This window comes from Cuculus canorus, chromosome 2, assembly GCF_017976375.1.
Source record: "Cuculus canorus isolate bCucCan1 chromosome 2, bCucCan1.pri, whole genome shotgun sequence".
NCBI lineage: Eukaryota > Metazoa > Chordata > Aves > Cuculiformes > Cuculidae > Cuculus > Cuculus canorus.
This window is the reverse complement of record NC_071402.1, coordinates 25,127,943-25,155,428: the sequence shown is the minus strand read 5'-3', so window position 1 is coordinate 25,155,428 and position 27,486 is coordinate 25,127,943. Positions and strand designations below refer to the sequence as shown.

Below are 27,486 nucleotides of genomic sequence, written 5' to 3'. Positions count from 1 at the left end.
AGCAGATGAAAGAAAACTCACATTCTTAATATCATTTCCCTACAGACTTTCAAGAAATATCAGTGATGCAGATATTTTTGTAGCATTTTGTTTTATCACATCAGGCTGTGAAGTTTTTAAATAAATATTTCACCCAGGGATCACTGTTTCCATTCTACAGACGTAAGCAACTGGAGCAGGCAGATGAAGGTTAATAACAGAGAGATGAGCAAAGCTAAAAGACAGTTTCTAGTCTATCTTCTAATCCAATATTGTATTTACCTGGTCATACCAATCCAGAACTGCAGACATTTTTTGTTCTGTATTTATGCAATATTGCTTTTTTTCTGAACTGTTCCAGCTTTTGGTCACTGTATTCTTGCGTTTGGCAGACAAGTGTGCATAACAGACAAAAACAAACACTGGGACTATCACACAAGATTGTGTACTTCACAAAGAGGGGCTATATGATAGGCTTCAAATTTCACATGTAATACCAAAATCGGTCCCAAATTAACAGTACCATTAAATGATGTAAGACTAAACTCAAGGGCTTCAGCCAGTGAGGGCTGGTGTTTTCAAGATACCACTGAATTTCTTCTGTTTTTAAGCAGCACTTGAATTCCATGTGTATCTCTAATGTCATTAAGCCTGATAGTTTAAAATACTTGATACCAATCACTTGTAAACAAGTGTCCTTTAGGCCATGAATAAAATATAAGGGAAGTTAATTAAGTGGTTGAATGCACATCAGCATACCATTTTCACTCTTTAAAAGGATAAAAAGGCTGAAGAAGCTAAAGTGAGACAGTCGTCATGTTTTATATAGAAACAGGCTTCTAAGGACTAACAATGTATATGGTATAAAGTGCTAGCAAAACACATCCTGATTTTGTGATTAGGGAATAATCTATGTTTTAAGTTATTCTAGTATGTATGTATTTAGATGCACAAAATATTACATTCTACTGTCTCATGATGCCATCAAGCACTGGTCCACTATTGTTGTCTCCAGGGAGAAGTGATGAAGGAAAGAAAAAAAACCCTTTTTATTTTAACAGAGCAACTAGCACCAACAGCCTTGCGTGTTTCTTACCTAACCCTACAAATGCAGAAAACAGCTGTGCTATGAGAAGAGTAAGAATCAAAAAACTGGAACGAAGACTGCATACCACTAAGCTAGTATGTAATGTATATGCTCATAGGAAAGATCTGAACATTAGCTTGTTAACATTTACAAAGAATTCTTCCAAGTAGATTTTATACTTTGACATGTTTATTTTAGTTGGATGAACAGATTCAACGAACAAGCTGAAACAGTATTCCTCAGCCTCACATTTGCCTCCCGGTAGGCTTCTATAACCAAATGTTTAAAAATATCAGAAATATGTGGATATTTGCATGAAGTAGTTCAATAGTTATTTCTTGTTCCATGCTTCTCTTTCAAGTCTTTCACGGATTACTTCTTTTAGGTACGGTTCAAGATAATGCTTATCCTGAAAAAGAAGAGAATATATTTAAACTTAGAAGGAGGTTCAGAAACATCTCGGGCCGTTCTTACAGATTACTTGCCTCAGATTCCTCCTCAGATTTGACCAAAACCCAGCTTAACAAGAAAAAAAAGAAACCAAACATTACTTACTCTTAAAGGTAAACTTTGTATCTGCCAAGCCTGCAGCAATAACTAGTTCCTAATGCCCTGCCAACATTAACAAGCAAAGTGATGCTTCCAGCTACACCTTTAGAAACAATGTTCCTTTGGCAGATTCCCAAATGTACAAAATCCACCTTAATTAGTTCAAAGTTCAACTATAATACCCTGGAGAAACTAATTTTGAACTTAACTTCTAAACAGCACTGTAAACTTGGACTCAATGGAACATCCTGGCCATGTGTAACACTTACAAACCAAACTGCTGCTTAAGGAACTACACAGTTATCCATTGCAGTAGTTACCTAAATATGAACAATAATGCCACAAGAAACAGCCTCTGTTTATATACCCCTACAGTACCCTGTAGGCAGAAGGTAAGTGATAGGATTCCTTTCTGCCTCGCAACTTGAAGAAAGCCAAGATGGACAGTAATGCAAAGTCTGTGAATCAATCCAGTACAAAAAAAAATAAATTTAGTTACATCTGAAAAGGAAGGTGCAGGGCTTTTTTTTCAAAATACAAGATGACACTTATTTTAATGCAAGATTTCCCTTTTATGTTATTCCTTTTTGGCATTTTCATGAATAAAAGCTTTGGCTCAAGATTTTCTATAAAACTAAGAAATTAATCAGAAAAACAAGAGGCCTTGTATAAGAATGTCTAAGCTAGTTACAGTGTCATTCTTTATCTGATAGCTTAGCAGAAATATTTTGTCTGAATACAGACAATGTGCTACAGCTCTAAGCTGTAGTTTAAGCATTCATCATCTTGAGAAAAATTTTGTAATTTCCACTGAAAAATAAAAATTTCTAAACAGCGATGAAAAGCTGTGTTTTCCAGAGGAATCTTACAAGACACGCACTAATTTTCTGTCTCTTCAGAGACAGAAAATCCCAAACACCAGCCATAGCAGTGCCATGTAAGAGCTCCACCTTGGAAACACTCTGTACACATACCTCTTCATACTTCACCCACTGGTCTTTTGGAAGGATCCGATGTTTCAGGCTCAAGTCAAGTGCCCTCTTTATACGAAATATTCTTTCATTGTAAACATCTTCTGGAAGTCTCTTCAGTGCTTCTTTGACATCATCATCTTCATACAATGTATCATCTCGCATTAATCCTGTACCGAGAAGATTTTAAAATATCACTGAATAAGTGTTCTTAAGTAAGATTTAGGATTGAAAAACTGATGATTGTTCTACATAACATGGGCAAAACACTTCCAATGCAAAATTATAAAGAAAATCCAAACCAATCCAGAAGAAGAGAACCACTAATTGCTCACAGAGAACACACTCTAAACACCAGCTTTCACATGCTCTAGTTACTCGGTTTTACTCCTTTTCTTAAGGGGGAATAAGGAAAGTGGGTATTTAATTCAATGTGTTTCATAAGAGTATATATATACACAAAACAATAACTATTCTGGATCTGAGGGATGGACTTACATCTATCTAACTGTATAACTGTATTTAAGATGACAGTCAAGGTAAAGGATTTAAGAGTTCTGAATCCATTAGTCAGTCAAGCACAGATGTGACTACTCCAGTACTGAAGAATTATTGTCTTAAACTCCACTATGCATAATGACTAGATTGCCACTGACTACAGTAAGCTACGGAAACCTGAAGCTGGATGTTTAAGCACAAGCTGGTTCCCACTGGCACCACCTCAAATCAGAAGTTAAATCAGGGAGAAGCACTTAGTCTTCTCAAAGCCAAGAACACCCCCACACTGTGCGTAACAAAGGATTCCTGAAATTTAACCAACCTTGGTTTAAATTTCAGTATTGAAAACACAGGACAAACTGTTACTTTTGTAATATTCCAAGACTGATGCAGATTCCAAGAGTGTACCTACTGACCTGCGGTTAAAGGTTTTGATCTGGTGTGACTGAATTGGCAGTAGTCTCTCAATAAAATAGAAATTTATTTAGAGCCATATATTCTTGAATTCAGTCTTGTAATTTATTTCAAAGGCACAGTGAACATGGCCACTAGTTTAATCACTAGATTGTGTGTTTCTCCTCAATTTTCAGTTGCATTCCCAGAAAAGCAGCAAAAAGTAGTAACGCCTTTAAGAATTTCAGCAGACAGATATAAAAAGAAGGGCTAAGCACGGCACCTCTGCAGCACAGACCTAAGCTTATTCCTCTACTGTCATCTGACAATTTTCTTCTAACTTCTCCAGGGCAAGTATGTTAACTTCCTTCAAACGATTCGCTCATATTGCGGACAGCAGTAAATTACAGCCTCTGAATATTCAGATTCTCTTGGCATTCAAGGATAGTTCTGCCATCTACAAAGTTGAAATAAACTTGGTAACAACTCTGAACAAATTGAAGTCAATAGCTTCAAAATAACGTCTACTTAAAGAAACGCTATTTTCACTCCCACTTCACCTCTGCCCAGGTCAGAGAGATGTCAAGTGAAGTTATGGTGATACAAAGGGCAGAGCTAACTAAATCCTTTCTTGCACTTTGGATACTTTGTGTAAATATTACAGACAGACTGACTGCCCTCAGTGGGAACCGATAAATAATCAAGGTTTCAGGACTACTTTGTGAAAGTTTCTTCAACTGCTCCAGCTTAATCTTGGCTGCTAGAAGTTATTTCACTTAAAGCAAGAGCAAACACGGGAGTAACAGAAAAGTCACTGATTCCTTACTAGGTAGCAATCATGATGACTGAAGCTATTGCTAACTTTTCCCCCACAGTAGCAGTAGTAGCTAATTTTGATAAAAAAGACTTACGCCAAACTGCACATACATACACTAGTTATGAACCATAATTAGTTTGACGATTGTTACAACTGCAAAGTTTTTAAAACTCAATGAAACACTTACCAAGTTTGTTGAATCCAGCTGCATTATAGTACCACTTGCGAATCCTGTCTATAAGGCGACCACCTCCTGCAACTGAATGTGACCATCATCAGTTGCAGAACAAGATAAAATTCAACACTTACACACTACTATGACACTATAAAAATATTTCCTGGCCTCCTTCACATGCAATAATGCAACACTACACCAAGTTTGAACTTGAACATATATGACTTGGCCTCTCTGCTTTTCAGTATCCCTTAGGTGATACTGGCTAGGCAGAACGAATGCTTGTTACCTACAACAACCTGACTTCTATTTCACTAAATGTGAATATCAGAGTGTTTTAAGGCTTGGAACAATGCTAATAAGTCATTGTCAAAGACAGCACCAACACATTCAGGCTCCATAAATCTTATTTGAGCTAAAATTGTAATGTTCGACATAAAGCAAAAGCAAAGCTGGGGAGGGACTTTTTATCAAGGAGTGTAGCAATAGCATGAGGGATAAAGGTTTTAAGATGAAGGAGGGGGGATCTGGATTAGATATTTAGATTAGATAGATATCTATATTAGACATAGATGAATATTTTTACTGCAAGGGTGGTCAGGCAGTGGCACAGGTTGCCCAGGGAAGCTGTGGATGCCCCATTCCTGGCAGTGTTCAAGGCCTGGTTGGACAGGCCTTGAGCAGCCTGGTCTGGTGGGATGTGTTCCTGCCCATGGCACGGGGGATGGAACTGGATGAGCATTAAGGTCCCTTCCAATCCAAGCCATTCTATGATTATGCTCTTCAAATAATTTATTTAAGTTCTGCAGCTCTCACTATGGGTTAATAACATTTCAAGGTTAGTATATTATTATGCTATTAACCTTGTGCTCTCCTCTCCAGTTATTTAAATACTATTCCAGAGCCTCCCTTTCAAAGAGCTGTCAAGGTCAACTGGAAAGTCAACACTGAAGCTCAAAAAAATAATTTACTTTAAAAAGAAAAAAAAAATAAAACACACCATGTAGAATGTTCATTTTTCTTAACTGTGATTTTGGATAGCAAAGGTAATTTTACATGTAATCAAGTAAAGTGCAGTAACAAACACATTAAAGTAACTCAACAAGGGGTCTGGAAGCCCAGCAGCAGCACAGCACAGGCGATGTAGCCAGGGAAAGCCCTTTCTTATGACTTTAAATAAGGTGTCTTACTAAGTCACCCCATTGCCCTACACCTGGGTCAGGGCTATCTGCGGTTTCAATACGGGATGGCAGATGACATGATTGAGAGCTGCCCTGCAGAGAAGGACTTGGGGGTGATGATGGATGAGAAGCTTGACATCAGCTGGCAATGCATGCTCATAGCCCAGGCGGCCAACTATATCCTGGGCCACATCGAAAGAACTGTGGCCAATCAAGGTGTCCCCAGGCAAGGGAGGTGATTCTGGCCCTCTACTCGGCTCTTGTGAGACCCCATCTGAGTACTGCATCCAGTTGTGGAATCTTCAACATAAGAAGGACATGGAACTGTTGGAATGGGTCCAGAGGAGGGCTACAAGGACGATCAGAGGGTTGGCGCACCTCCCATATGAGGACAGGCTGAGAGAATTGGGGTTGTTCAGAAAGCTCTGAGAAGACCTTAAAGTGACCTTTCCAGTACCTGAAGAGGCTACAAGAAAGCTGGGAAAGGACTGTTCACAAAGGCTTGTAATGATAGGACAAGGAGCAATGGGTAGAAACTGGAGTGAGGCAGATTTAGACTAGACATAAGCATGAAATTCTTCACTATGAGGGCGGTGAGGCACTGGCACAGGTTGCCCAGGGAAGGTGTGGGTGCCCCATCCCTGGAGGTGTTCAAAGCCAGGATGGATGGGACCTTGGCCACCCTGGTCTGGTGGGAGATGTCCCTGCCCATTGCAGGGAGGTGGAACCGGATGACCTTTAATGTCCCTTCCGATCCAAACCCCGCTGTGACACCGCACACCCAGCGCTCCGTGACACCCCGCGCCCGCCGCTCCGGATTCTTCAGTGCCTCGGAGCAGAAGACCGCGGCAGCCGCTATCCGGGCAGGCCCAAGGGCTCCCGACACCCTCCGGCCCCGGACAGCGCGGGCACCGCCGGGCCCTCAGCGCCAAGGACACGCCACTCCCCGGCGCTCCCCGGCTCCCCCCTCGCCTCCCCGCGGGCCGGGCCCAGCACCTGCTTGGCGAGCAGCGCAACGCCCCCCACCTCCCCACGCCCGCCCGCCCCAGCCTCACCCGATGCCCGGGCCGCCATGTTGACCTCGGCGCGCACTGCCCGCTGGGAACCGCGCAGGGCCGCCCCCACCTGCGCGTGCGCCCCGGGGCGGGGCCGGGACCGCCCGCGGGACCGCCCGCAGAGGCGCCATCGCCGCCGGGAGGGCGGAGCGGGGCGCGTTTAGCCTGGAGAAAAGGAGGCTGAGGGGGGACCTTATCGCTCTGTACAAGCCCCTGAAGGGAAGTTGTAGCGAGGTGGGCGCTGGTCTCTTCTCCCCAGTGACAGGACGAGAGGGAATGGCCTCAAGCTGCACCAGGGCAGGTTCAAATCAGACATCAGGAAAAATTTCTCCCCTGAAAGGGTTCTCAGGCACTGGAACAGCTGCCCAGGGAGGTGTTTTAATTCGCGGTAGATGAAGTGCTAGGGGATGTAGTTTAGCAACGGACAGGTGCGGCTGGACTGGATGATGTCAAAGGTCTTTTCCAACCAAACGACTCTGGCACAGGAGTCATCGGCGCTGCTGCCTGTGGGCAGAGGGAACAAGGGCCCAGGGCGGGTGTGGGGAAGCCTGTGAGTCTGAGATGATTTAACTCGCAGAATCATAGAATCGTTTGGGTTGGAAGGGACCTTAAAGATCATCCAGTTCCAACCCCCCTGCCATGGGCAGGATTTCCACTAGATCAAGTTTCTCAAAGCCCCATCCAACCTGGCCTTGAACACCCACACCAGGGATGAGGCATCCACGACTTCTCTGGATAATTTACTCCTATGCCTCACCATCCTTGCAGAAAAAAAAAAATCTTCCTAATATCTAATCTAAATCTCCCCTCTTTCATCTTAAAACCATTACTCCTCACCCTGTGACTATATTCCTGGAGTCCCTCCCCAGCTTCCCTGTAGGTCTCCTTTAAGTACTGGAAGGCTGCTATAAGGTCTCCTCGGAGCCTTCTCCTCTCCAAGCTGAACAACCCCAACTCTTTGAGCCTGTCCTCATATGGGAGGTGCTCCAGCCCTCGGAACATCTTTGTAGTTGTTCTGTGATTTGCTCCAACAGCAAACAAATAAGAGCAAACTAAGAGGAAAAGGTGAATATTTGGTAAAAAAAAATTCTTGTAAAGGACAGTAAGCAAGACACAGACCCCTCTCTCTGCTCAGGTATAGCAGCTGGCAAATGAACAGCTCTGTTTTCTGAGGCACAGATCACTGCCTCTCCCTATTTCTTTCTCTATCCAAGAAATACTTGAAGTTATGCCAGAAATATTGGCACTATAGGCAATTTCAGTTGAAAAGCAGGCAGCGGAATGTAATAAACAGGCAAACTGCACAGCTCAGAGTGCATGTCAGTAGATGAGGAAGTGGCTTTGCTATATTGTATCCACCAAGCCTCAATTAATCCACATGCTCTCTCAAGGGCTGCTAGCCCTTATCAAGACCAGCAGACTACTGAAGGTTTGATAATTCTAGGCCAAACATTTCTTCTAAGAATTTTTTTTTTTTTTCATCTTAAAGCCAAAATATTTGACATGGTTCTCAAAAAGTTCTTCTATCATAGAATCGTTTGGGTTGGAAGGGACCTTGAAGATCATCCAGTTCCAACCCCCCTCGCATGGCCAGGGTCATCCCACCAGACCAGGCTGCCCAAGGCCCCATCCAACCTGGCCTTGAACACCTCCAGGGATCAGTCATCCAGAACTTCCCTGGGCAACCTGTGCCAGTGCCTCACCATTGTCATCATGAAGAATTTCTTCCTTATGCCTGGACTAAATCTGCCCCTCTCCATTTTATACCTGTTGCCCCCAGTCCTATCAATACATGCCCCTGTCAAAAGTCTTTCCCCAGCTTTCTTGTAGCCCCTTCAGGTTCTCAAAGGTCCCTATAAGGTCTCCTCAGAGCCTTTGCTTCTCCAGGCTGAACAACCCCAACTCTCTCAGCACGTCCTCGTATGAAGGTGCTATCCTTTCTTCCTTTTCTATTTAGCACCAACATGAAATCTTTTGCTTCCTTTCTTCATGGCATTTCTGGGAAGCTATTTTGTTATAAGTTGATGCATTTAACATTTCAAAGTAATTAGCTTAGCTCTAGCAGCAATCATTTAAAAATGTTAAAGGAATGAAAAACTTAAGTTTAAGGTGTTCAAAATATACATATTCTGTAATATGATTTGTCACATGATGTGACAAAATCATGATAAGGGCAGCGGAATAAATCTGCAAAAGCCAACGATTTACTCTAACTTTAGGAACCCACATACTTTCTAGTAACATTGTTTACCAGGAACATTAATTTTTACTAGATTGTTTAAAGACTATAGTTTGTTATTAGGACTTAATAGAGTCAAAACCTAAGTAAGCATATTAGATATTTTTATTTGAAAGGAAGGAATAGGGAAAAGTGTTTAGCCATTACATGTCAGCCACCACTTTAGAGGAAACGTGCATCACCAGCAAGAACAGTCTACTCAGTGGAGGATTCCAAGTGATCTTCCCAGGCCAACAGAGTGGGGAATAAGAGAACAAAAAGAGAGCTTCTCAGATATATATTGTATATATACATAGCCACAATTAATGTGGCTTTTTACTGTGTTTCAAGTGAAGATGTCCTAGTAAATCATTTTGCACACTGCTCATTCTGACAACACTCCTTTTCTTGGGTGTTGTAATTCAAACTGCAGGTTATTTTGGATAAGACAATTTATGAGCCAGAGTTCACTACTATTCTCATTCTTTAAATGTCTCTTTAACCTTACTGTATTTCTCACCTGTTAGGGGAATTTGAACTTTTGAACTTTATTCTTCTGCCTGCATACAGAATCTTTAGGCTCTTACACTTCTGTGACTCAAATTGGTATTTTAAGCTCCAACACTAAGTTTTTAAAACATCAACACTTTTTTCATTAAATAAGCTTAAATCCAAATGAAAACATCTGGATTTCAGCTTCCCAAACTATTTCAGCAGCAAGAACAGAAACATAAACTATCAGACAGTTTACATTTGGTTTTAGTCACTTTCTTCACTTTGACCAAATACACTCTGAAGCATTTGATAATTCTGTATTCATGTGATTTCTTTACCAATAGGATTAGGTACTTTTAATACTCCCGTGATTGCCAATGTTAGCATTTACTTCAGGTGCAAGGTGACTAAGCAAGGTGACTCTGTCAACTAAATACATACTAATACTCTTTTGTATGGTTACCTGTATACTGAAGCCATACAGATCTCACAGGGGTGGGGAAAAACTGCTTCCCCTTCTCAACATGGGAAAGAGAAAAGTGACCTAAAATAAAAACTATATATGTCCCTGAAATCTAGAAGGAGCTTATTTGCTTTTTGATATTTGCCTAGATTCAGTTTGTTTTCTTTCTTCTACGGGTCAAACCAAGTTTCACTGCACAGCTTCAAGGAAATTAACTTCAGTAGCCAGCCTCACAAAACCCACCTTTTTAACCTGTTGAAAAATGCCTTTTTAATATGAAGGGCTTCACCTATGCAATAGTATACTTCCTTCCACCGTACGGGAAGACAATACCGTTATTAGCTGTTAAGATGGAAGCAGGTAAACATGTCACTTCTTCGCTAATGCATTAATTTGTTATTCTAATTTTTGGGAGGAAGTGTGGGGGGAGAAGACAGAATGCAAGGCAAGGAATAAGTCACTAACCAGTTCTTCCACCTCCCAAAACTCTGAAATTATTGAAAGGAAAAAAAAAATCCACTTTAATTTACTTTTCTGTTAGCATGTGGCATCATTCACTGTCACTTAAGTTAGCAATAAATTACAAGGATTACATCAGTAGCAAACAACAAATATTCACGTAATCCTTCTGAAATATTTTTAAGTCACTGTAAAGAATATTACAGCAAGCCTTTACATCCTATACATTTCCTAAGCAACTTTTTCTTAACACAGTTATTAAGAAGATAAGAGACCAAAAAAGGGAGTAGTTTTATAAAAAGTTTATTTCTAAATAAATGTTTGTTCCATTCCTTTTCACATGTGTTACTAATTAAAGTGTTTTTAAGAATTTTTCAAAGTCCTCTATAGAAGCTTTGGCAATCTCTGCACAAAACACCTCATCGGGCAAGGACACGAGCTGGTCCAGAGAGATGTAGCTGGGTTGTGCTGGGTCATACTGGGCTCTTCCCAAAAATTTAAGAAACATATGTCTTTCTCTGATTCGTAATAGCTTTGAGTTGAAAACCTAAGAAAGAAAGAAAGGGAAAAATGTTCTTGGTTGTCTAAATTTCAGACACTTTTTTAGACAAATTGAAGATCTAGGGAGAAAACACAATTTGCATCTTTTCTTCTCATTTTATATCAAACACCAGTTATGTTCCATTCATATATAAATTACCTAAACTCTAAAGAAATGCCTTAATACAATAAGCTGAGGTGCATACACAAGGAAAATCAGGGAGTGTCTTAAGCACGTTAGGTTTTGTGTTTGTATATGATAACTGTATAACCTTTGTGTAATCACAGCCGAGAAAATGGAGAGGAGACATTTAGAAACAGAGAGCAAGAATACCTAAGCATTTTCCCTCTATTATCAGAAGTGTCTATTTATACAATCAGATTCAGATGAGCATTGTTACAGGGGAGAAATGAACAGGTGACTGTGTGGCATAATACAAATGAGTGGATGACACAGCGGCCACAGAAAAGGTGAGTGGGTCATATACCTCCTGTCATAACACAGCTAAAAGGCACAGAGCAGTGTTCAAAACAACTTCTTGTCTTCTCCTGCACAGCAATGCCTACCTTTATAGATATTTATCACAAAAGAATTCCAGACAGTCAAAAGCAAGAACAATGGTAAGGGAAACATGAAAGAAATCAGTGGAACATCTAAAAATAGATAAATGGAGAAGATATGCACAATTAAGAAGACTTGAAAGTGGAGATCTAAATGCATTTCTGAGCAGTACAACTAAAGAGAGAGACACTGCTTCAGAGAAGTTATTGGTGAAAACATGCATACTAGAGAAATTAAAGTGAGCAGAGTTTTTACTGAAAAGGTGAGAGACTATGCTACTCAAGGAGGGATAAAGTGAGCAAGACTTGTCATCACAGGTCATGGAAAGCAAATGCACCCCTCAATCAGAAGTTATACCAAGCTACATTGTTAAGATATATTAAATAGCAAGAAAAATAATCAAAATCCCGAGGAGTAGTTTTATTTCCCCATATAATGCTGGCTTTTTAGCCAGTTAGAGAGCTAGATTCTCTACTGGACTTGATTTAGGAAGAAAACTATTGCAGTTGAGAGGGTTTCTTTCTTTCCTTGTAGTGTGAGTGCATCTCAGCACTGGATGAAGTGACTAATGCTTTCTACTTTTAATTTGTGAGGGAATAAGAGTCATAAGGAGATAGAAAAAAAACCACAATAGTCATCAAGAAACTAATCTATTTTCACTCCTGTGATTTTTTTTAGCTACTACCACAGCAACAGGAAGATCAATGAGAATCCGATTGTCTAATGGACAGAACTTGTCTTGCCTCTGAACTACATTTTCAAATCCTAGAATCTATAGAATTTATATTTTAACTGGACAAATCCAAGATAAATATTTTTAGGCATGTGACATCTAATAAACAGATCTTTGTGATCTGTCTTCCCTTGTATCTCTTAGCTAGGTAGGATTTCAGGACAAGGAATCCCTAAGCAGACATGAATCCTAAAGAGACAAGCATAATTACTTCTGTTGAAAACCTAAAAATTCACAAGACTAGAGGTCATGGTGTCATGTGTGCCGGGGGAGAAGGGCACTTCCACACTAGAATCGTCAATGTTTCCTGAATTGCTAATAAAAGTTATCTTGATTAGAGTAAAAAAAACACAGACAAGTTAACAATTCATGTGTCTTGCAAACAAGGAGGCTCCACCACCAGCACCAAACTAGTAAAGTAGCTGAGCAAAAAGCATCTACAATTTATTCCCAGATTAACATCTTACCTGAGGAAAGTGAGTAAGTATGCGGTGGGGGATGCCCATTATGTTGTGTAAGTAGTCAAATGTCTGTTTGAGTTTCTTTTTACTTGCAGTTAAAATCTTGGGGGTTTTAAATACAATCTGTTGAATTTCACTACGTTGAAAACCAAGTTCAATCTGACAAACCTGAAAAAAGATCAGTATTTTATCTTCAAAAGTCAGCTAAGCAAACTTACCCCAATTTAACATGCTGCTCAAATAAACAAATGCAAAATTCTTCTACCCTTTGTCACACAGCAACAAGAATGCAACCCACAATATCTGCCACTCCAGTTCTTCTCAAGTCAGACAGTGCAAATTATTTATCATTTGGAGTAAATGTCATTTCTTTATAGCATATCTCTGAAGTAAAGATGACTCCTGTGAATGCTATGTATTTTTTAGCTTGTCTGAGATAAGAACAAAAAAGCCGTGCCTCCATATGCTTGGCAGTTACAAGCATTAAAATTCCCTTCTAAGAATCTGTTATCAGTTTCAATACCAAGCTGTCAAAAGAGACTGACGTTTTAGTTGTGGATCTCTGTAAAACACAGCAATCAAATGGCTAGTAACAACTTTTGTTAATGTGCCATTTCTTTTGCTAATGTATCCAAATTATATTTTTATATTAAGGAGGATATTCTCAGTCCTGTATTCTTCAACTGAAGTCTGTTGAACCTCAAAGAGATGTGTAGAATACGCAGTGTATTCAACTTATCTTACAGTTGGTTAATGTCTGAAGTAAGATGTCTTTTTCAGAGACTGCCTTGACTTCAATTATAGTTTCCCAAGAGGAAAACAAAACACATTTTTTCAATAAAACCCATGAACACTCTTCTCAAAGTGCATAACAGCAAGCAGTTCATTGAGTTGTTGAGAAAGGAATTCAGGACACAAGAGTGTCTGGTAACTCAGCCATTTCTTCTATCCTCCAGTGACATTTACAAGCAGCTTGTTTTCAATCATGAAGTGGGTGTGCTTGCCAGTCAGCATAACCAGACTTTCAAAGCCAACTCAGGTACTTCTTCAGCTGGCAAAAAGGTGATGCTTTTTGTTCTTCCAGTTTGATGCGCCAAGACTGCAGCTCTTTTCCAGAACTGCCTGGCAAATACAAAGGGAAGAGCTCAGCATCTGGGTTTTGAAGCTATCACCTTAGGACTTCTAGATCCTTACAGGGAATTGTTTCTAAAGGTAACTAAAATCAGGTCTTTCATCTCCTGGTTCTTCCTCATCTGCTTTGTAAACACTTGTATATCACAAGAAATACTAATCAATTACAACAGCATTCAAGTAAGAAGAGATGTGTTTGCACTTTAGTGGTGTTTTTCATGGATCTGAGTGGTGGGGTAACTTACTGCATCAAGACACACAACTGAGAGTAAGATCTGATGTTAAATCAGTGGAGATGTACAGCTGTCTCCACTGTAGAGGTAGTTGTGGCAAGAATCTTGAGCGTTGTTTTTGCTAGTCTGGAATGGAACAGCTCTCTGTTGCCATAAGTGGTGAGGTCAAGTGTAAGATGCTTTCATTGTACTCAGTTTGAAAGCAAACATATTTAATATTCAGTAACTCTCTAGACCATGTACGCTGGTAACTTTATTGTGTAAGCCCCAGCGATATTCAACATATTCCATATGATTCCCACAACAGGCAGCATTAGTGCAAGCTGTCCATTTTTACCCTATTAGTGAATCTCTAATTGTGCTGCATGAAACCATCAGACGATGGAAGAAGCCACCCTTCAGCTCATTTAGTAGATGACTGATATTTTTTGACAACCAATATCAGCTAAAGCAGTTGTTTCTAACTAACAGTAAACTCAGAATGAGGGATACGACCAAATCACTTGTGAACTGCTGGTATATGGTTTCTCTTTGAGTACTGCCTGCCCACCTCCAGCTTAGGAGATACAGGAGTGAACCCAGATTCTGAATCCAAGTAATCCAACCTCCTGAAATGCTGGAGCCTCTAAGTATCAGTAGATTCTAATAGTGGAGAACCTAAAAATCTCTCTCTAGAACATGTTACAAGTAAGGATGCTATGCTATACACTTTTTGGTAGATAGACAAGATAGTCACATACAAGTCAGGATCTTAAAAACACATTCATTATGGTATACTGAATCCCTAGCCAGTTGAAACAATGTTCATTAAAATGAAAGCACTATTAATTGGAACAGTCTGCTACTTTCCAGTCTCCTCTCTTACCACACACACGTTTCAGATTGAAAGATTCCCAGTGTTTAAGAATTTCAGAGCAGTGAGTCTGTCTGAAAATTATATATTTTAATTCATAGTTACGCATTATAGGATAATGGGATTTCTCAAATTGTTATACCACATCATGCTGTTTGGCCTAGATGGCTTTACAGCACAATAATTAAACCAATACATAGTTACATTTTCAAAGGGGAAAGGAGTCCCTGTGGGTTTGAAGTTATTTACCCAACAGTTGTTAATAACGAACAGCTGCTATCAGACAATAGGTGTCAAATGCACATTTTGGCAGGCTAGCTACCTGCCAAGAGGAAAATAATCAACTGCACATTTCTTGCTCCTAAATCCTCATGGACAATCCAAGTTAGCAAAATAACATAATAATTAAGGGGAAAAAAAAAAAAAGGAAGGAGTAGGCCCTGTTTTTCCCTTGTCATAAAAAATGGCTAACAATTTGTGTCATCAGATATCAAATTTTGGCAGGAAGGGACTCAGATTATGTTCCTAACCTACATCAGAGTAGAAAACAGAATAAGCTACAGCTCCACATGTGGCGTAAGCTTGCAAGCTATAGAGGAAAATAAATTGTTTAAAAAATGCTCAGTTATTTTATATCTTCACTAAAATTATTTAATTAAGTTCTTTCTGTGCAGGATTCTCCTCCAGAAATTTTATCTTCCATCAACTCCTAATCTATGTTGATATACAATACACCTTTAATATCTACTAATAAGCTCACCTGAAGATTTTCTTTTACAGGCTCCAATTTGCCAGTCAGTAGCCTTGGAAGACGAATTACCAGATCCTTTGTCTACAATTAGGGAAAATACACAAAGGAAAGACTATTACTGAAAGCTTGTTTGTGAATCCATCTGGGAAAGAAAGATGGAGATATCACATAAACTTTTTTTCCCCGAGCTGGAAGAAGGATGCACTCTCATTTGCATTTCATTTTATTTCTACCCCAAAGATAACAAATTGTTGCTTTATGCAAACTCAAGATGCAAAAAGATACTCAAATATTTTCATTTAGAAAACAAAAAACAACATAGCTGTTGTAAACCAGACAGGGAGTAAAAGCATACCCTAGAAGTAGAAAGTATACTCAAATGCCCAATCTCTCTCAGTGCTCAAGATTGTTTCTTCCCACCTTTTTAAAAGCAGCAAGAAAAACACAAGCCGATAAAGGCTATAAAGGGATTTTTCAGCTGCAGTGGAACTTGCCTGCCTGAGAAACTAGTGAGACCAGAGTATAATGGCAATACAAGAAATTACTCCACATCCCCTAAGCCATGTGATTACTCGTAATCTGCCTCGAGCACAAGGCAGTGACTAAACCCTTTTCCAGAGAGATATCTTACCTTAAGCAAGGAAAGGGCACAGTGACAGCTATGACTGTTCAGCAAATAGAAGCCAACAGAAATACACCAGATTCCACTTGGAACTTGCCATTTATTGCAATCCCTAGCTACAGCAGGGAACAACCAACCCTGCCTGCTTATTAAAGGCAACTCCAGCTATTGCCTCCTCTTTATGTCCTGAAGCATGGTACTAAATACCTGCTACGCTCATAACACGGTAAGCACTTTTATGAGAGAACTCAGAGGTTACTCTTGGTGAGCGATCTGGCATTTAGTTCGATGTGATATTCACAGATTAGACTATTTTTCACCAATAAGTATGTTAACAGTGTTGTGAAGAGAAGACAGCCAATTAACTTTCTAGAAATTAAAAAAGCTGCTTGCTGATTCAGTCCTTTGACCCACCTCAGATGATAAAACAGGACACACACACGCTTGTTTGATGATAACCTGCAGCAGATCATCTTCAAGGACTGTACTTCAGGACCTTTGAATATTACCTGCCCATATTACTTCTAGAGACAGTTAAAAAACATGCTATCCTGTAACCCTCTATGTTAGCATCAGTAATGTCACTGAAGTTTGTGAAAAACCTCCAAACACTTCAAGTGTTCACATTCCAAGGCTTCGCTCAGGGTTGTCAATACCAAAGTATCTAAAGTGTATGGTCTTTACCTGTTTTACACTGAGACCAAGTTCGTTTTTGAAGAAACCCAGTCTGTTATCCAGCCTTTCCACTGAAAACAACAGCAAATACGGAGCTCTTGAGACCATCTGAGCAATTTCTGCCTTACCAAATTTTTTTGATTTTAGGTAAGCCACTCTAGAAAGAGAACAAAAACAAAATAAAATCCAGTGATGAAAATTTTATTGCCTCCATTTATTCAGTACTTGCTTAAATTCCTCAGTGATATCTTATAAATGGACAGATGTTCTAGCATTAACATGCAACCCTGCCAAAAATAATTAGGGGGAAATCTGCAGTTATCATAAAAGCAAAATACCATCTCTTCCAATTAATTAGAAGCAAAATAAACCTCAGAGCAGAATGTCAATACTGAAGACAGATTTTAATTCCTTCCAGCTGTACTTGAGCAGATAACTACATTAACCTATGTTTAACTACCAGCCTGTCTCCTAGATTGCAAACACATTAATAGATCATCACAGGGTATAGACAAGAAGATATATACAGCCTTTTGCTATTTTAATGAATTCCATTTTTACTGCTGAAAGAACAGAGTACTATACCTCATACATCCCTGTTTTCCCAATAGCACTGGAGTAGAAATATCATACAACAATGCCATCTGTAGAGACATTGTCCAAAGACATTCCTAAATCAGCTGAAGTTACTTTTGTTACAATAGGTCCCTACTTTCAGTTACTGGGCCAAGGATTTAGTTACAAAACATCTGTTTGTCAGAAAGGTGAAAGAGCTGACTAAAATTTTTATGTTTAACAGAGCTAGCTTTCTTTCCAATGCAAAACTTCTTACAGACTTTGCTGAATTCAAGTGAAAGTGAAATTCTATTTCAAGTAGTTCTTGCAATAGATAATTGCCACAGCTCCCAGAAAAAGGACTCAACGGGGGCAAATACAGCACATAAAATAAAAAGGACACAGCAAGTTTTCTTGCAAATGGTGGAACATGGGTTAAGCTACAATTTGAAGAGGTTTCCTTTGGTTATAGAAGAGCATATACACAAGTATTTGCTGTCAGATGAACCTGGAGCATACAAGAACTGGTTTTGCTTGGCAATAATTAAGATACTAAACAGGCTGCAGAATATTCTAAAGAGGAAGATTCAGGAACAGACTGGCTGTGTGTTAAATTATGTCTTGTGGAAATAAAAAAAAAAAAAAAAAAAAGCCTTCTAGTCATTACAACCTCCTTCTCTTTCCACAAACCCTCTTGACAAACCCAAAACCTCTAGGCATGATATCTGATAACAAGCTCTAGAGGACCAATTCCTAACTAAGCAGGCACCCCAACACAGAAGGTAGCAGCCTAGGCTCCAGACAATACTGATGGAGCCAGCTGCAGGAGCCCCAGAGGCTCCTTGTCCAAAGGCAAGGACAGCCTAGGAGTGGAGGAAATACAGAACACAACAATAAATAATTGGCCCTTGAAAAATTATCCCATTATGCTTTCGATGCTGCAGCTTGGCTACGCTGCACTTCTTCCGTTAATTTTGAAGAGCACAACTGCCAAGCATCCTAGAAACATAGCTAAATAAGCAGATTAAAAATAAAACTTTCCGGTTTTTCTGACTCCACTTACTTTCTGCTAACAAGTCACTAAGACCCCACGTGAAGCATTTCTCCATGTCCTGGAAAGGCAAGACGCTTAAAAGAGGGATAGCAGAAAAGACTGTAACAACCTGACTCTGTAAACTGGTATATTAAACATCGACAATCATCCAACCTGCCCCAAGCCTGAGATGAATTTGTGAGTGTTGGCACCAAGGTTAGCTCTCGTTCTACTACAGGGGTCAGCAGATCTATGCAGCATGTTAACAGTTTTAAGTCATCATTAACAATACTATAAAACAAAGCATCTGGTGCAGCTGCAGTACAGACACTGATTTGCAACTGTCAGAATTGTTATGAATTATGGAATGTTTTGACTTTTACAGTGTTTGTCTGAAGTCAAATGCCAAATCTATTGAAATTTGTGTTTTGTTTCCTGGCAACTTGGAATCCATAGCAATAAAACATTCCAGAGTGATGTAACCAATACCACGTCCATCTGCACTAAAGTGTTTATGCAAAGGTGATACTCAGCTTTCAAGAGCCAGCTATCTTAGACACACTCACTTCACAGCCTGCCATACACCCTCTGCAGCACATTTAATTTAAAGCTTGCAGGAAAGCATTCAGCAGTACCACAGATAAACTTGCTGAAAAATCAAGCTGCAGAAAATGAAGAAATTGGATTGCCCCGTTCAGCCCCCTACTTCACTAACCAGGCAGTGCCACAGGACAGTCATTGAAAAGCATATCCGACTTCGCAGGAGAGTTAGAATGCTTATCATAGCAAAAAATACTGTCTTCAGTAGAGTATAAGCAACAGTGAACTACTTGGTGTAAACTCAAAATTACTGCTGAAAAATGACACAAGTTCTTTTTTGATATTGTTTCTGAAAGGCCACTTACTGAACAGGAGGATGGAATAATGGAGGAAAAACACAAAGAGAAACATGAAAAGTTAGGTCTATGTTAGACCTGAGTTTATCAATGTGCTTGTTTCAAAAAAGCTGTATTTTCAGTTTTCTGTCTTGGACAGCTACTACATGCAAGAGTCAAGCAGGCAGATTTTATTTTCTGGAATTTTTAAATACCAAGATGTTTTGAGTTCACTACAAAGGATGCTGTGAAAGAACAGTTGAATCAATGCAAGCCTGTCTGGAGTAATTTTAAGAATAAAAGTCCATTTTACAGACTTTAAGGCCATACAAATATGAACACACACAAGTTCACATAAGTTCATTGTAGTCTTGCACTCAGTTTGAGCAGGACAATGGGGGGAAAAAGTCACAAAACCCTTCTGCTGCTATTAGGTGTAAACACAGAAGAGATCTGGTCTGCTTCTTTTACTGCAGAATTCACAAGGTATAGGTATACATATCATCTAGAATAGCAGTTTAAAAGCATGACCAAAGAGGTTAATATTGTTCAACAAATTTAGGTAAAGCCACAAGGACTAACATTTTGGAATCTGAGTTGACACGGGTGAAGCAAATGGCCTAGGATATCAAGCTGCTTCCTCTGTGGCAGAGACAGGAATGAGCAGAAATTTGTTAATGGTCAGTCTTCAGGCAGACCAGAGTGTTGATTCAACTTATGACACCACCACATGTGGGTCATGTGCTGACTGATGGGAGAGTGCACAGGAACACAGAACCAGGGATCGAACGAGAAAGGAAGCAGCAGCAACACAGGTTCAGACAAAGTTAAGCCAACTGGGAAACTAGATCTTCAAGCCAAACGGCTTAACACCTTGCTGCAATTTCAAAGGCCTACCTAGTTTCTAAAGCTTCCAGATCTTCACCAAGAATGTATGGATTTTTGGTGAGGAATGGTCCCAGCTGATTGTCTTCCACACCAACATCCTTAAGAAAGAGAAGTACTTTTTTTATATCTTTTTCAAAGTCCAAGGTCAGTAAGAGTTGGCCTGCCTTTTGACGTTTCTCCACCTGGGATAAGTCAACTCCTACAACAAACAAAATTAGATATTGCTTTAATTAAACACAGACTCTACTTCCTATAAATGTATCAGGAAGGCATGTTGAAATTTATAAGACTACCCCTTTTTGCACTGATTCAGCACACTTAAATTGCTCAACCCAGCAAGGTCACAATACCTTGTGTATTGTGGAAAGATTCCAGATAAAACAAGCAGTCATTTTAGACACTTTTGCTGAGTTTATTTTTTGAAGGATGACATTTGCAATGAAACCTGTATGCGAGGAATCAAGTACACTAGCACGTGCCACACAAAGATCTACTCTTGTTGCACGTAAGTACGTTGTGCAATGAATTCCCAATTCCATTATACAAGGGAAGGGGACAATTTTGCAGTGAAGTGCCTTTGGATGCTGGCTCATTCACAGCAATTTATTACTACATGGAGCCAGATCTCCCCTTCTCCAACATTTATTTCTCCAGCCTCCTTCTAGTGTTCCTTGCACTTTTGGGAAACAAGGATGTGGCCAGCAGCCTTGAATTCAGCTATCCTCACACAGTCCAAATGCTTTTTGATGAAAACTAAGGCTCTCTTCCATCCTTTCCTTCTTGCCTCTCCAGTCTACTCTGCCCCACTTCTAAGATTCAGCACAGCAGTCACTCTCCTGCCTTCCAAGGCAACTTTTTTTTTTTCCCCAGCAAATTAAAGCACCATTAACCAGCCCAAAAGAACAAAGACCAATCAAGTAACACAAAGTGCTTCCCACCTCAGAAGCTGTGGGAGATCCTCCTTTTAGCATCAACAGCACTGTGAGACTAAAACTAGTCAGCTTTGTTTTCAAGTAATTGAAGCACTGCTAGCAAGTCATATGGTCCCTTCTCTTTTCCATTTACCCTGGATAACGTCCCACTGCCTTTAGCCATTGGTCACTATTCCTGTTTTCAAGCTTACAAAGCAACAAGTAAGATCAAAACACAAATTACAGAACCTCCAAAGCCCCTGACACAGCAAATCTGGGCGGAACAAAGTTACACATACCTAGGTGGACAAGTTTTGCCAGGGTTTCCGAGTGATCAACATATTCTCGGAGCGTGGAAGACTGGAGAGGAAGAAGTGGTTCTGCAATGATCTGTACGGCTTCTTCCTCAGAAATCTCCTCCAAAGCAGAAGAAGGTGGGATGTCATCCCAGCCTAAGAAACAAGTATAGAGGGCCCAAATGCATTTTGTGAAAGACAAAGCTGCTTGCATCAAACACTATACATATCTCTTAAAATCCATGTCAAAATGCAAGAACACTGTGCATGAGATGAACAGCCAATTATTATTTGAAAACACAGGAAACCTAGACTCTACTCACAGTTCTTGTCTCCGTTTCATTTCCTTGTCATTGCCCATCAGCTCTTGCTCATGTGGCCAAATCTGAGCCCAGTACCCAGCAAGACTGCTTTCAGTCTGCTGCCTTAATCACTGCAGACTACAGATAAATCACCTTCTTGAAAAAGTCTTTCATGTCCTCATGAATGCATTCTTGCCTGATCACATCCAGATCAAAGGCTACTGCAAAGATTTTTTTTCACAATCTGACAAGCCTACTGCTTTGTGCCTCTTCTGAATACGATGCCCGAACTGCAGTTGTTTCAACTTTCAAGGTATTTCACAGCCAACTCCAATCAAGCTATCACGTCTTGTCTACTACAGAATGACTGCCGACTGCCAACACCTCAAACAGCTAAAGAAATCAAGCTCCATTTCCTACCCATTAAAGTTTCCAAGTGAATATCATTCTGCTTGCTTCCTCTTCAGTGTTCCAAGTCACAGAGCTCAGTGACTTTTTAAAAACTATTTCTCCAACTGATCTATTTTCCCATTAACAGGAGTTCACAGTAGCTACATCAAGATTACTGTTTTGCAGGCTGGCTGCTAGTCTCCACCTCAGTTATCAAACCGATTACTGATCAACAGCTCTAATTACAAACCTTTCAGGATGGGGATTTTCTGGGTCCTGTACTTTTGCACGATAACTTCCTAGAGACTATAGTAGCAGTCTTCTGTGTCAAGCAACCAAAGCCACATCAGAACTAACTACCAAGATAGGTTTCAAAATAAGTAGGATGATCCTAATGTTCCAGGAAGAGCTGCTTAGACTCGTTCAACAACTGTTGAAGGTCTTACCACTTCTTTTTCTCAAGGCCTTAGAAACAAAAGCACAGCAAAACATTTTTTAGCAACATTTGTAGCTTACACAGTAATAAGAACTCTATAGCAATTATATGGATATCACATATTTTTTTCAGCTTGTTCAAGACTGAACAAGATCCATTACAGAAGCACAAGTGCCCCTTTTTTTTGCCACTTTAAGTTCTTTAAACACCCTATCAGGAAGCATACCTCAAGTTATCAGAAAAAAACCCCAAAAAACCTAGCAAATATGTTTATTCCATTCCATACACTCACAACTGTATGCTTCACACACACATATACAACATTAAGTCTGTGTGCATATAAAGATGTGGCACATAGATAAACTGCACCACAGGTGCAGACACATATGAGCTGGCTGTCAGTCAGTTCTGGTGCAGCACTGTTTTCAGAAACAGCTGCACAGACACATAGATCTCACCCCAAAAATAAGCTCTGTAGGATCCAGGCTGGCTGAGCTCACAGTTCAATCTGAACGTACAAAACTGTTTAGTAACCCAGAGCAAGTGTACTCAGCATACTGGAATTATTTTCAGAGGATGGCATTTTTTCATCCTCACTTAGATAAAAGAGTACAGAAGAGTGAGGCAATTTCCTTTGGGCAACAACACCACGGCGACCTTGCATCAATTTCCTTTCTTCAGGAGACAGTTTAACTACCGTTTCTCATCAGGGCAGCGCTTAGGCAGCCTGCACACTCTGCTGCCTCCTGTTGTTCATCTCTAATCATTCAAACGGCTGCGTTTTGGGAGCTGCTTCAGGTGTGGCCTCCCCAACTCCTACTCAAAAAAGCCAACACAAAAATAAGAAACAAAACTTTTTATCTTATACCAGCACAACTATGAGGGAAAGGCTACCGCTCAGCTGCTGCAAGTAGAGTTATGAAAAGAAAAGCCCTTCAAACAGCAGTTCCAGAACGATGTTTCTACCCCAAACATTCTTTATCTTGGCTTAAAGGTAATCTGTATGCTAGAGTGACCACAGGAATTCTGTGTTGACTATGGGCCTAAAAACAAGTGAAAGTCAGGAACCTCAGATAAATGTTTTAGATAGGCCAAAACAGGAAATGGAAGGATAATACTGAAAGCATGATTTAGAGATTAAGGGAGAAATGGTATTCTTACGGCCTCTTACCTTCATACAAGATTTCTGCGTTCAGACCAGGTAATGATTCTGCTTTTGCTTGTTCCTGTTTGACTGGTGACGGCGAGTAACTTTCAGGAGAAGGAAAGGATCCATCCTTGGCATCATCAGGTGGAGAACAGCTTCCTACAGATGCACGCCTGTATGCCTGCAGTCCCCACGGAAGAACGTCCTCTCTTGAAGGCAGCAGAGAGAGCGGGGCGAACCCAGCGCTGCCCCGTGCGCTAGTGCTGCGGCCCCTCAGCCTCCCAGGAAATTCAGGAGCACGGGCCGTTCGCAGCAGGCACCGGCAGCTGGAGGCCTGCCGAGCCCACCAAGCCATCTCCCACCTCAGCGCCGCATCCTGGAGAAAGTGAAAACGTTGGAGCAAAACAGGCGCTGCCTTGTCCGCAGGGCTGGGAGCGCGCATGTTAATTCCCTAAGCCCTAAAGCAGAAACCACTCGCCATCAAGGACCAAAGAGCCGCTTAGAGGCTTTAAACGCGCGCCAAGCGGAGGCGGAACTGAGAAGAACCGGCTCTGAAGGCCGCTGCCCTCAGACAGCCGTTCCCTCGCGGGCGGGGGGGGGGTGGGGGGGTGGGGGGAGCCCGGGCAGGGCCTAAACGCGTCCCGAGAGCAACGGCCTCCACACAGCGCCCTCGCCTCACACCCTGTCACGGGGCGACTGGAGGCCAGACCATGCTTGCCACGCCTCGGCGGCCGTCCCGGTCTGCCCGAGGGCAAGGAAGGTCGCCCTCGACCCGCCCGCGCCTCACCTGCCCCGCGCGCGGCCCAGCCCACGTGCGCGCCCCGCGGCCCAGGCGAGACCATTCCGGAATAAGGAGGGGGGAACAGGCAGATAAGCGTCCTTCCTACCGCTTGCTCGAAGGGGGAGGGTTGGTTCCGTTCCCCCTCCACTCTGCTTCGTTCGTTCCTTGCTCCCTCCCGCGTGGGCGCGGCGGGGCGAGCTCCGCCCCTCGACGAGGCGGGCGCGGCGCTTCTGCTCGCAGCGCCGCGGCGGGAGGCGGCCGGGCCGGGCCCCTGCGGGCCGCGCCGCCCCGCGAGAACTAGCGCCGCGCTAGAGCCGAGGGGAGGCGGGGGTCGACATGGCTTCGTACGTGGGGAGCCGCACCCTGAGCAAGGACGACGTGAACTACCGCCTGCACTTCCGCATGATCAACGAGCAGCAGGTGGAGGACATCACGCTGGAGTTCTTCTACCGCCCGCACACCATCACCCTCCTCAGCTTCACCATCCTCAGCCTTATGGCCTTCGCCTTCACCAGGTGCGCGGACCCTGGTGCCTTCGCAGGAAGCCCCGCCCGCCCCGCCCTTGCGACCCGGCCCGGGACGGCGAGGGGGCCGGTCCCCGTTCCCCCCTGGGGATGGGGAGGCGGAGGGGACCGGTCGCTTCCCAGGGAGGGGACCAGTACCCCCCGGGGATGGGAATGGAGAAGGGGGCCGGTCCCGGTCCCCCGTGGAGGTGGGGACAAGGAGGGGGCCGGTCCCGGTCCCCCGAGGCTGCGGCGGGCGGGTTACCTCGATGTGCGGTTCGGGGCCGGCGCTGTGGAGCAGCCGCCCAGGAGTTCCGCCGTTCGGGGATTCCCCTCTGATCCGCTTCCTGGGAACTTGTTGATAGTTTTGAGGCTCTCTGTTAAAGTCTTTACCGAAACGTGTGTTTCAGCGCGTTGCGAGAATTGGCCTTTATTGGGCTATCAAGAAACCCAATGGTGACATCACTCGAGTACAGAATTTACCAAGCATTCAGCACACAGAAGTGATGGTTTTCCCATCATTTTTGTACAACACACTTTGTTCGTGGCCAGTGTCATGTTGACTTAGGCCCTGGTACCGATACGCTTGGCCTCATCCTTTCCCCAACACAGGAACAGCTCTACGGACTTTGCCATTGTAGGTGTGCACTAAAGCTCAGAATGGACAGTTATTTCCAGGAGCCTTATTGGTAACCAAATGGTATAGTAGTGTAGGCTGAAGGGTATCTTACAGTATTTTTCTAAGTTGTGCGTACTTTTTATTGTCTCCTGCTGAACGGGACTGTGAAGATAATAACATCATTCTCCTTTAGGCTAAATGGTGCAATCTCTGGGCAAACTGATTCCTGAGAGGTTTTAGCTGGCTTGTACATAGTGTTTTGGGCTCATTTACGCTTCTGTGATGCTGTGTGTAAGCAGTCACAGGTTCCAGTGGCCTTGTTGATAAAATTCTGCATTTGACAGAAGAATATTATTGTCTGTCCCTAGGCCTGATGTAGAGTTCAGTGTGCTGTCATCAGTCTTGTTCTAAGAATCTGAATGTATGGTTTTTATTAGCTGTGAGAATAATGGTTAAGCCTGGGTTGACCCGAGAAAGGAGCATAAGAAAATGTAAAAAAGTGTAGTTGCGAATGGTCTGAGGTTTGCCTTTTCTTGTTTTAACTTGTGTATGGCCCCAAGGAAGGTATTTTTGGTGAACACATCCCTTGTTCTACTTATGTAACAAGATCTAAGCTAAGGTAGAATGTTCCAAGGATCCATTTTTAACTCTTGTATCGGCGACATGTTTCTTTACTTTGGTACAGTGTTTAATTAGACACCTTTGCTACAAGTGTTCCTCTTGTCCTGTCTCCTCATGCCTGATCACTTTCCTCAATATATGGCTCACTTAGGTCAAACTTGTGACTTACTAAGGGATTCTTACCCAGACATTGTTCTGAGGGATTAATGGAATCGATTGGTCACCTTTGAAGCGGTGGAAAGGAGTTCTGCCATTATCTTTTTCAAGCAGATGATGAGCCAAGCAACAACTTCAGAGCAATGGAGTCTTCAGGCCTCAAAGAATATGGTTTCACTTCTAGGATGCTTGTTTGCCTTTTTCCAAGAGTATTAGTGTCTTTTCTTTCTGTTTGTCTTGCTACCTTTCTAACTCTGACTTCTTCAGTTTTATTTTCTCCCCACTGTCTTTCTCTACTCTGTCTCCTTTCCCGCGTTTGAATACTTGTTGACTTCTCTTTAACTCTTCTCTATTTCTCCTCAGGCTGTGGAAGCTACTCTGATTTTTTTTTTTTCTTCTCCCACCTTCTGTTCTTTTCAGCTATTGCAGGAATTTCCAACACCAGAGTGCTGCCTCTTGCTTATTTTGGGACACTGCTCAAACCATACGTCTCTTTGAAAAGCTGTGAGGGAGCAGATAAGTTCCCCACACGCTAACAGTACGTTCTCCCAGGCTTGGTCTTTCTATTTCCATTGGCTTATTGCAGTGTGTCTTCAAGTCACAGTGTTCATGTTTCTGCCTCTTGGGTACAAGGCGCTGGAGTCTTCCCAGTAAGGGGTGACAAGTGATTCTTTGCTTCCCCTGTGGTGTCAGCTGTTCTGTAGTTTTCTTGGTCAGTTTAAGAGGGGATTTTCTTGATGCATTCATGCTGATGTTGTTAAGTAAAATTTTTTATTTTCAGGAACTTGAGCATAGGCAGAGGAAATTCTGCTTCCCTTAAAATCTTTCTTGTCTCTTCTGTAATTGTTTTATGTCAGAAATACCTGGGGGTTCAGACGAGCTTAGAAAATGCTTTTCCCTTGGATATACCAAACCATAATGCGGAGTCTCCCTTGGGATCACTGAGACCAGTTGGTACTGTCATTGAGCTGATAGATAAAGGTGCAGCTGAGCTTCAGATGGCAATACTCTTCAGGCAGCAATGATAATAATCCAGAAAAAGAAATACGAATGTGTTTAACTTCTCTGTGTT

At 41.8% G+C, this 27,486-nt stretch overlaps 3 protein-coding genes across 10 annotated transcripts in view; 1 reads left to right on the top strand and 2 right to left on the bottom strand.

Moving 5' to 3' along the window:
• Positions 1 to 1,233: 1,233 nt before the first annotated feature.
• On the bottom strand, positions 1,234 to 6,791 carry LOC104056735 (cytochrome b-c1 complex subunit 7). The gene is made up of 4 exons (XM_054060487.1): positions 6,706 to 6,791; positions 4,482 to 4,553; positions 2,590 to 2,756; positions 1,234 to 1,475 (listed from the first exon to the last, which is right to left on the bottom strand). Exons 1-4 carry the CDS (start codon positions 6,722 to 6,724, stop codon positions 1,398 to 1,400), a joined length of 336 nt encoding a protein of 111 aa, XP_053916462.1. The 5' UTR covers positions 6,725 to 6,791; the 3' UTR covers positions 1,234 to 1,397.
• A 3,836-nt stretch (positions 6,792 to 10,627) lies between these two features.
• MTERF3 (mitochondrial transcription termination factor 3) lies at positions 10,628 to 24,714 on the bottom strand. 5 transcript variants are annotated; one of them, XM_054057555.1, is made up of 8 exons: positions 24,622 to 24,714; positions 23,759 to 24,110; positions 21,463 to 21,615; positions 20,262 to 20,451; positions 16,911 to 17,058; positions 15,614 to 15,685; positions 12,643 to 12,804; positions 10,628 to 10,887 (listed from the first exon to the last, which is right to left on the bottom strand). In XM_054057555.1, the coding sequence occupies exons 2-8, from the start codon at positions 24,087 to 24,089 to the stop codon at positions 10,693 to 10,695; spliced, it is 1,251 nt and encodes a 416-aa protein (XP_053913530.1). In that variant the 5' UTR covers positions 24,090 to 24,110; positions 24,622 to 24,714; the 3' UTR covers positions 10,628 to 10,692. The 5 variants fall into 5 exon arrangements, 4 of the variants coding, with proteins under 4 accessions (XP_053913530.1, XP_053913527.1, XP_053913528.1 ...); XM_054057552.1 differs by having other exon boundaries at positions 24,522 to 24,628; XM_054057553.1 differs by lacking the exon at positions 24,622 to 24,714 and adding an exon at positions 24,416 to 24,490.
• A 137-nt stretch (positions 24,715 to 24,851) lies between these two features.
• The window catches only part of PTDSS1 (phosphatidylserine synthase 1), a 31,849-nt gene continuing 29,214 nt past the window's right edge, over positions 24,852 to 27,486 (top strand). For all 4 annotated transcript variants that reach the window (XM_054057551.1, XM_054057550.1, XM_054057549.1 and 1 more), the window contains exon 1: positions 24,852 to 25,030. In XM_054057551.1, the coding sequence (XP_053913526.1) occupies positions 24,852 to 25,030 (179 nt within the window). The remainder of the gene's footprint in view (positions 25,031 to 27,486) is intronic.

Bases quoted from the DNA above. Each gene is read 5' to 3' on its own strand.
- LOC104056735 (XM_054060487.1), bottom strand. The intron at 2,757-4,481 runs GTAAGTGTTTCA...TTCTCGGTACAG, and splicing joins AGCTGGATTCAACAAACTTG to GATTAATGCGAGATGATACA. The intron at 1,476-2,589 runs GTATGTGTACAG...CTTCTTTTTCAG, and splicing joins AGTGGGTGAAGTATGAAGAG to GATAAGCATTATCTTGAACC.
- MTERF3 (XM_009558013.2), bottom strand. From the start codon at position 24,176: ATGCGCGCTCCCAGCCCTGCGGACAAGGCAGCGCCTGTTTTGCTCCAA. The intron at 20,452-21,462 runs GTATGTGTAACT...TGTTTGTTGTAG, and splicing joins GGCAAAACTTGTCCACCTAG to GAGTTGACTTATCCCAGGTG. The intron at 12,805-15,613 runs GTGAGCTTATTA...ATCTTTTTTCAG, and splicing joins CTGTAAAAGAAAATCTTCAG to GTTTGTCAGATTGAACTTGG.